The following is a 9,686-nucleotide window of genomic DNA, read 5'->3' on the forward strand; positions in this document are numbered from 1 at the left end:
CTTTGTCTCTGTCTATCTCTGTTTCTTTCTCTCTGACTCTCTGTATCTCTGTCTCTGTTTCTTTCTCTCTGACTCCCTGTGTCTCTGTCTCTGTTTCTTTCTCTCTGACTCTCTGTGTCTCTGTCTCTCTCTCTGTCTCTCTCTGTCTCTCTTTCTCTCTCTCTCTGTGTCTCTGTCTCTCTGTCTCTCTCTCTCTCTCTGTCTCTCTCTCTCTCTCTCTGTCTCTCTGTCTCTGTCTCTCTGTCTCTCTCTCTGTCTCTCTTTTCTTTCCTCTTTGTCTTTTAGGGCAGAAGAATCAAAGAATTTGGGGCTGAAATAGACTTTTAATACATAATTCAAACCATTGTTAAATAGGAATTTCCTCTATCAGATACCTAACAAGTGACCATTCAGTAGCGATTGAAATCCCCTCAGTGAGAGAGAACCAATCCACTGTCCCCCAAAGAATCCCATGCTACTTTTGGACAGTGAAGAAATGCCAAGGACATTGACTTCAAAAATGCTCAGCTTCTCCTTCAGCTACACTTTGTAGTTTGAATTTTTCACCCAAACAGGGGAAGGAGGTTGCTGTTGCTGTGTTTGTCCTTCATTTTCTAAGAGGATCATGGCATCAGGGAAATGATGAGATGACTTGCTATTGACTTTGATTTGAGTGAAGGAGAGCTGTGTAAGGTCACCAGCCTCACTTTCTCCTCCAGAGCCATCTGGGCCCAGTGACCTGATATTAAAAGTTTACAAAGTGTATAATCTATGTGTGTGCTTGTACATGTATACACATATACACACATTCATTATACATACCTATGTAGATGTGTTTTATATGTATATGTAATATGTAAACATATTACATATAGTAGACCCTTCATAAATGGGAAACACTACTATCTTTCCTGACTTCTCCTACTTTACTTCCCTCCATTCATTGTCCAAAATACCAGACAACCAGTTGTTCCTTGCCCAGGCCACTCCACCTTCCTTCTCCATCCCTTCTCTTCGACTGTTCATCATGCTCCGTCTCCTTTTCTCTGCCCGTTGAGATGCCTGGAGTTTTCCTTCATCCCCCTAGTCACTAAGGTTACCTTCCTTCTATGCTGTATCTGTCATATATACAGGAATTTACTTCTATACTGTCACCACCACCATTAGACTGCCCTTGAAAGGCAGAGACATTGTTCTTATCTTTCTTTGTATTCCCAGGGCTTAGAACAAGGGCCTGACATATATTAGGTGCTTATTTATATATGGATATAAATATAGACATATACATACATATGCATCTATATAATGATTTTATATGTGTGTATGTATAGAGCTACAGATAGATATAGATATAAACATGTTCCATAACTTTTTTATTTGATTCTTGCAAGACCCTTGTGAGATAAATGTGTATATATATATATACACATATATATATATGTGTGTGTGTGTGTGTGTGTGTGTGTGTCTAGGTATCTATTTAATTGTTATTGTTTCTTTTTAAGCTATACTTGCAATTCTTAAGAACCCTAGTTTCTTTTAAGTTTCAGATAAAGTACCATCTTCTAAATGAAGTCTTTCCTTATTCCCTTCTACTCAGATACTAAGGTACTACTTCCTCCAGTCACTTCAAATCATTTAATGGCAGCTTGGTACCATAGTGGGTAGAGCACTGGTCTGGAGTCAGGAAGATCTGAATTCAAATCTGACCTCAGACTCTTACTAGCTATGTGACTCCAAGCACAATCTGTGCCTGCCTCACTTTCCTCATTTGTAAAATGGACATAACAGCACCTCCCTCACAGGGTTGTTGAAAAGATCAAATGAGATAGCATATGTAAAGCACTTTGCAAATCTTAAAGTGCTATATAAATGCTAGCTATTAGTATTAATATTCTATGCTTATACTAGATGGATAGTCTCTACTCCCTAAGTCCTGTAAGCTACAGAGTACTTGCCTATCTACATTCCAAACTGAGAATCCTCTATGGCAATAAAATCACAGCTCAATTTTGTTTAGAAATCCTTAAAGAATCATATCAATCAGGTTGTATTTTTCCCCATCTCTTTAATGTGTGCACGTCATTACCTTCAACTAGGCTACAAACACCAAGGGCAAAGCCACATCTTAGAGGTATCTTTTTCTTTCCTTCCTTCCTTCCTTCCTTCCTTCCTTCCTTCCTTCCTTCCTTCCTTCCTTCCTTCCTTCCTTCCTTCCTTCCTTCCTTCCTTCCTTCCTTCCTTCCTTCCTCTTTTCTTTCCTTTGCACATCCCAATGCCATGAATAGTACCTGACTCACAGCAAGCATCTGGTGAACACTTAAAAAGAAACAGAATTGCATATAGGTTAGGAAGTGACCCTATTTGTGGCACCAGTCTGACACAGAGACTACAGTTCTGGGCATGAAGTCAGAGAAAAATTTAAATTTCTTTGATTTCCCCTTAACTAACTTTGGGACCCAAGGCAAGTCATTGGTCTCTCTGAAACAAGCAATATACACATTTACCAAATTATATACAAGTTGCAATCTGCGTCGCAGCACAGAGTTCCTATATTAGGAGTACTTCTTAAAATGGATAAAATCATAAACTCTCTGTTTTTTTACAGGAATTCATAAGTTTGGGAGGATTTGGGGAGCAAAGATGAATGTGTTTCTGTGAGGTGTCTAAATTCATCGTAGGGACTGAATTCTAGATTCCTAGATACTGGGACAGCTGAACCAATATGACCTATGTAAGAATTCCTTCTAAATCATTTGCTATCATGACCTAAGAACAGGCCTTAGGATTTCTGTTTTATTTTCTAAGTCTCTCCATGGCCTTTCTATACATCTAGGTCTCTATTTGTCCAAGGGTACAGTTAACAATGGTAAATCATCCTATGTATTGGTTATTGTGACCTATGATACACAAAATGTCACCTTGGGAGACTATATACTTAACCTAAAGATATTGCTGTTGCCTTGTTGATTGCCCTTCTGGGGAATTGTCTCAGCCATCTACAAAATTCTCTTTTGAAGATGGAGGCAATCCCTTGTCCCTTGAGCATGGATGTGATTTTGGTAAACAGCTTCCTGTAAGTAGAGATGGTTTCATGCTGTCTTTGTATCCCCAGAGCCTAGCAAAGTATCTGGCACATAGTAGGCACATAGTAAATACTTGCTGAGATGATGTCATTCAGAGATAAATCTAGAAAAAGGGTCACCAAGATATGGAGGAAAGGTAACTTCACCAGGAGTCAGGAAATCTGGTCTAGCCCCAGCTTTATTACCAACCGGCTGTATAATCTTGGGCAAATGATCGGGTCTCAGTTTTCTCTTATGTAAAATGAGAGGGCTAGAATAGTTTGCCTATAACTCCTTTACAACTTTAAAAATCTATAAATAAAATGGGAAATCAAAGTTGGAGGGATGGTTAACATGCTAGATGACTGAGTGGGGATTGAGGCGGGGCTAGAACATTCATATCCATATCTAATGAGATTGAATTTCATTGACAGAAACGGAAGGTCTTATACTTGGGTTCAAAAACTCAGCTCCATGAGAATAAGATGGGGTAGTGTGTCAAGACAGCAGTCTGTTCTCTTTACAATCTTAAGCAGTTATGTACTGGAGCCAGCTCATACTGGCTCTGTGAGAGCTGATATAATTTTTTTTTTGCTTTTTTGGAGGGGGAAGGTGGGGCAATTGGAGTTAAGTGACTTGCCCAAGGTCACACGGAGAGCTGATTTTTAAATTTTCAGTATGGGCTTCTTCACTTCAGAACTGACAAATGTTACGGATCAGGACTTGATATGTTGTTTGGTTAATTGTCCAGAATTTTTCAGAAATCTGGTTGTTAAACATTTACCAGAATACCACTGATTTTTAATGGACTGCACTTTACTTTAGGGTGTCGATATTCCAAAGAGGGTCCAAGGGAAGACAACTAAAGGATGTAGGATCTGAAATTCATGCCACATAAGAATTGAAGGAGCTGACGATGTTTAGCATAGAGAGGTGTTGTGCGCTAGCTGGCCTGTGACATGGGAAAGCAGACTTATTCTTGGCCTCAGAGGATCGAAGTAGGAGCAGTGGGTAAGAGCTGCTGAAAAACAGGTTTCAGCTTGGTGTCAGAAAAACAAACAAAACAGCTTCTGGCAGTGGCAAAACCAAAGGAAGGATTCTTAAAATGTTTTGAGAAATGACATCTTTGCTTTCAAATAAATTTCTAGTAACCACATAGAAGATATTCCTCATTTGGATATGTAATTTTGAGGATGTTTAGAAGCATCTTTCTCATTCCTTTCTTGTCACATCATGTACTGAGGAATCTTAACCCCAGTCTGACCTCAGCATGTTCTGAGCCCTCCTGGGTCCAGCTCAGCTTTCTCAAAAGCAGGTTCCTCATCTCTACAGAGAAGAGAGGGAACTGGAAGAGAACAGTAGGCCCAGCAGGCCAGACTTGCTAATAGAGTCTCCCATCAGTGGGGCCACTAATGACTGGGATGATCCAGGATGGAAGGTGGGGCTGGGCTTGGCCTGGGATGAATCAGGCCGTCCCATAGGGCGGATGTCTCCTGCCTAAGACACGGGCACAATTAAAACCCCTATAAAAGTTCCTCATCTCACTTCAACCAGGACTCTACACACTGCTTTCCAGACAATTGCCTCATCCTGCCTGTGTGTTAGGTAAGTCTTCTCTTGAGGAACCTACTCTCACTACAAATGTCTTAGCACATTATGCTTGTAAAACCAGGGCTGTCATTTGCAGAAATGGACCTGCAGGCCAATACTGGCTGCAAGGCAGTGTATTTTGCCTTTAATTAGGCTAAGGGTGAGGTGGGATGGGGGAATATATAGGAATAATGCTTCTGAAGAGATCTGGCTTACTCTGCCTTTCCTGGGGCTTTGAGTCCAGAGAGTAACACTGATTAGTTAGGGAGGAGGATAATTTGTCTGGAGACTATTTGAGCCACGTTATCTGAAGTCCTATTAGCCCATGGAAATCTTTAGAATCTGCCAGAAATTCATAGATCCATGGACTTTTAGAACTGGATGGGACCTTCAAGGTCATCCAGGCCAAGTCTTCCTGCCATGATATTCTACTCATAAAGAATCTGTAAATTGAGCTCACTTTACTGGGAGCTACCATTCCCTCAAGCTATGGGATAGTATTAGGGAGACTGGAGCCCTCCCAGGAAGAACGGGGTTCAAATAGCTTTTGGGAAATGAATTTGTGGATTTATTCCAAGGGGTTTAAGCTTTTAGCACATAAGGAATTCTCTAAAGATGCAGAATGTTTTTCTTATGATGATTTTCCTATGTTAACAAGCCTAGGTTAAGGTTGTAAAGAGACAAGCTAGGAAATTGAATGCTTGTCCCCAGCAGAACAAATGACCTGATTTATTCACTGTTTCCACTAAAGGGAAAATGTCCAAGAAAAGCTTTGGGGTTAGGGTAGACTTAAGAGTTTCTGTATCACTTAACAGGTAGGTTTCCTAAATGAGCTTTCTAGTAAGTTTCTTTTTCTCCCTTTCTCCATTCCCTCCTTTTTCTCTCTCTCTTTTTCTCTCTCTCTATTCTTCCCTCCCCCCCTCTCTCTCGTTCTCTCTTTCTTTTACTCTTTGTCTCACAATCTGTGATCCTATGATTCCAATTTTCATCTTTTTGTTTCACCAATTCACTTTCTCTACCATCCAAATTTCATTGCTTTATTTTTTATCTCACTCACTTTAGCTTTTTCTTAAGTCCTTAACTCCAATCTTTTGTCTTTCAATTGTTCTAGGATAGTAACTGTACCTAGTCATTACCCCAATCTTATTTCTTCCTGTCTTAATAGAACACAAGTTCAATCCCATAAAATATTCTTGGCTTCTCTCCTAGTTTCATGTACCACTATCTTTCTCCTCATCTAACTACACCTGATTCCCAGATTCCTGGCTATTTATATAGCCTTCACCTTTCCAACCTAAGTCCCTTTCCTCATAGGTTATCAGCCTTCACCTTTCCAACCTAAGTCCCTTTCCTCATAGGTTATCAGGACACTTAGGGAGATGTCAGAGTGAGATCTCTGAGTTCTTTGAACCAAAACCCACTTCTACAACATCTCAATGAAGGTGTTTGAAGGTCTATGATCATATACTTGTTTGTGAATGAATCAGGGGGTGGCTTTTGTTGTTTCTGGAATATTGCTGCTATCTAATGAATGGATATAGAGATTCCTAGGAACTGAATTATTAGGAGAAAGCCAGTAAGATCCTTCCTAGGGAATTCCTTCTCTGAGGCATTCCCCTGGATGCTCTATATCTTGACCTTTTCTCCCCTTTGAATTTAAGAAATTCAACATTCCCATTATATATATAAATGAAGTATTCATTGAATCAGATTTGGAAGGGATTTCAGAGTTAGTTCATGTAGTCACTATTACCAACAAATGGCCATCCAGCCTCCACTTGAAGACATCTATTAATGTAGAACCCACTGGCTACCAAGTTGTGTCCTGATCTTCATGACCCTGTGAACTATACTGTCCATGGACTTTATTGACAAAGATACTGGAGTGGTTCACCATTTCTATCTCCAGTCGATCAAGGCAGACAGAGGTCAAATGACTTGTCCAGGATCACACAGTTAGTAAGTGTCTGAATTCAGGAAGATGAGTCTTCCTGACTCTAGCCCAGTGCTCTTCCCACTGAGTAAGACATCTCTGATGATTTAGGAGTTTCTTCTTACATTGTTCTGGAATCTTCCTTCCCAACTTCTACCCATCATGATTTCACATCTACAAGTTAGAATGACTACTTGCCTACTGCAGTTGGAATAGGGATTGTTTCATTCTTTACATTTGTGTCTCCGACACCCAACATAGTAGGGCAGGACTCAGAGTGCACCTGAGAAATGCTTGTTGGTTGACTGATACAACAGAGAAGAATCAGGAACAAAAGTTCTACCTGAGGTTGCTGGCCAGACGTTTAATGGGGGGCTGCGGGATGTTGTCTTTCCTTAGCCTGAACTTGAAGATGCCTCAGCTGCTGGGAAACATTGATGGGATCATCCAGGCCTTCAGCCGCTATGCCAGGACTGAGGGTGATTGCACCACACTGACCCGTGGGGAACTCAAAAAACTCTTGGAGCAGGAACTCACAGATGTCATTGTGGTAAGATATGATGAGCTTGGTGGAAAGGAGCACTGTTGGACAAGGGAAATGTATTTGCTTTGGGATGTCTTTTACTTCAGGGATTTGTGGAGGGGGCAGCTGAATTAACTACAGCCCCACAAGCAGAAGAGGAAAAAGGATGAAGAAGAGGAAGAGGAGGAGGAGCTGGACCAAGGGATGGGGAAAACACTTTCTATTTTAGTCTCCACCATCCCAGTTTCATCTTCCTCCCAATTCTGGTGCCAAGTAAAAGGAATGTGAATTACAGCAGACCCATAGCACACAATGTATATGAGAAGAAAAATAATCTATTTTATCATGGTTTTTTAATTATTAGATTCCTTCAAAAATTATGTATTTTTATCTATGGTGTCAGTAGGAAAATGCCTTCCATTTTAAAATCAAATCATTCAAGGCCTAGGGTGCTGCATTTAGTGGGCTAGCCATGAAGTGCTTAGCCCAATGACCTCTATATATCAAAATATCTATTTAACGATTGAATTTTGAGGCATAATACAGAACCTTTGATTGATTGTTGACATGGAGGTGATTCTGGGTTCCCAAAGTCTATTCTAGTGGAGGCACAAGGTCTTGCAAGATATGTCCTCCAAGCCCTACACCCTACCCCCAAGCTAGAAAAGCTCCAACTATAGTACAGTGATGGCATTTTGTAACTATTTTCTAAGTTTTCCTTAGCTCAGGTCGGAAAGGTTCCAGATGAGATTGAACCTGGCACCTGGATAGCAAGTGGTAAAGGGATGATGGTGGAGGAAGTTCTCAACCAATGAAATCAGGGAGAATTGTTCTGCTAGCTGCTCAGTGGGAAACCAGAATTTGAAAGCTCTCAAGGCAGCTATTTCCTGCTAGAGCTGCACCAGGCTGAGCAAGAAAAAGATCCTGGGGAAAAGCCCTTACTGTCACAGCCATACCAAAGGCTCCAGCATGATTTCTCCACTTAATTTTTCTTTTCCTTTTCTTTTTGGCCTAGAATTAACCCCATTAAAATGACTGGTGTTGAGATTGTTTGGAGTTTAAGTAGAGCAATGATCTAGTCTCATGGTCAGCATTTTACAAACTATGTGTTCTTTTTGGCACCCACCTTATACTGGGAAAGACATCTGTGACCCATGGAGAACAAGCACTCCTCCGAAGTGGCTGTGCCTTCACTTTCTTTTCAATTGGGTGTTTCCATTTATGGGACTGACTTTACCGAAGGTGCTTTCAGTTAAGCCAGAAATGTAATGTGAAAAAGACCAAAGGAATCATAATCAATCAGTTGTGCCAACATACCCCTTCTTATTGAGGTTTATGGGTCCAAAAAAAATATGGCACCAGCGCTGGGTTTAAAGTCAGAAGTTGGTGAGTCACTTTCAGTCACATCTAAATATAAACTCTTTGGGGTTTTCTTGGAAAAGATACTGGAGTGTTTTCCCATGCTCTTCTCCAGCTCATTTTAGAGATAAGGAACTTTGGCAAACAGGGTTAAGTGACTTGCTCAGGTTCTCACAGCTACTAAGTGTCTGAGGCCGGACTTGAACTCACGACAATGAGTCTTCCTGATTCCAATGAGTCTAACGCTCCATCTGCTGCACCAACTACCTGCCCAGAGTCAGAGGATCTTGGTTCAAATTTCAGCTCAGTTATTTATACCTGTGTCATGTGAGATGAGTTGAGACCTATTTCCTTATTTGTAAAATAGGTATGTTGGTCCAGTAAAGGGGTTCTCAAGATTTTTGTGTACCAGGGACCCTTTTGGTACAGTCTGGTGAAACCTATGAACCTCTTCTTAGAATCATGTTTTAAAATACACAAAATAAAATGTAGAGAATAAGAAGAAGCCACTTATATTGAAATACAATTTTCAATATGTTAAGAACAAAAGAAACCACTTCACCAATTCCAGGTAAGGAACCCCTGCTCTAACTATTCTCTTTGAGCTCTAAACCTGCCCTGTTAATAAAGATGAGGGTCAGAGTGGACCCTAAGTCATGTCCTCACTAGGAGGGACAAGAAGGCTTAATAAAGATTGATCTTCTTTCCAGAAACCTCATGATCCTGCCACAGTGGACCAAGTCTTCCGCCTACTGGATGAAGATTCCAAAGGGACTGTGGATTTTAAGGAGTTCCTTGTGCTGGTGTTTAAAGTAGCACAAGCTTGCTACAAGACACTAAATGAGAGTCCAGAAGGAGCTTGTGGAACTCAAGAGCCAGGAAGTCAAAACCAGGGGAGCACCCAGCAGACGAGGGGTGATCAGAGCAGTCACACTGGAACAGGAAGAGTGGAGAGAGAAAAAAGCCATAGCAGGCATGGAGGAGAAGAGCAGACACTCACAGGACAAAACAGGAACCATATGACCACGGGAACTCAGACTCGGGGGCAAAACTTCACTTCTACTCAAGTCTGTGGCAAGGATAGACAGCCTGAAACCCAGGGACAAGAAAGAGGAAGCCAACAAATTAGAGACAAAACTGATGGTCAGAGGCAGACTCAGACAGGTACTACTCCAATCAGAGAAGAAGGAAGGAGCCATCAGACAGGAGAGACCGTGACTGGGGGCCAGTCTCAGAT

At 41.1% G+C, this 9,686-nt stretch overlaps 1 protein-coding gene and 1 long non-coding RNA gene across 2 annotated transcripts in view; one reads left to right on the forward strand and one right to left on the reverse strand.

Moving 5' to 3' along the window:
• LOC138162633 (uncharacterized) overlaps positions 1 to 9,686 on the reverse strand; it is a 58,517-nt gene that overhangs the window by 39,967 nt on the left and 8,864 nt on the right. The gene's annotated exons all lie outside the window — the stretch shown is intronic.
• Positions 4,498 to 9,686, forward strand: part of CRNN (cornulin) — a 6,638-nt gene continuing 1,449 nt past the window's right edge. Inside the window, exons 1-3 of the mRNA XM_069089973.1 lie at positions 4,498 to 4,649; positions 6,967 to 7,117; positions 9,160 to 9,673. Of these exons, the coding sequence (XP_068946074.1) occupies positions 6,980 to 7,117; positions 9,160 to 9,673 (652 nt within the window). The 5' untranslated portion in view covers positions 4,498 to 4,649; positions 6,967 to 6,979. The remainder of the gene's footprint in view (positions 4,650 to 6,966; positions 7,118 to 9,159; positions 9,674 to 9,686) is intronic.

Source organism: Petaurus breviceps, unplaced genomic scaffold (assembly GCF_028583685.1).
Source record: "Petaurus breviceps papuanus isolate PSGF00001 unplaced genomic scaffold, PetGlider_PUasm1.0 186, whole genome shotgun sequence".
Lineage (NCBI taxonomy): Eukaryota > Metazoa > Chordata > Mammalia > Diprotodontia > Petauridae > Petaurus > Petaurus breviceps.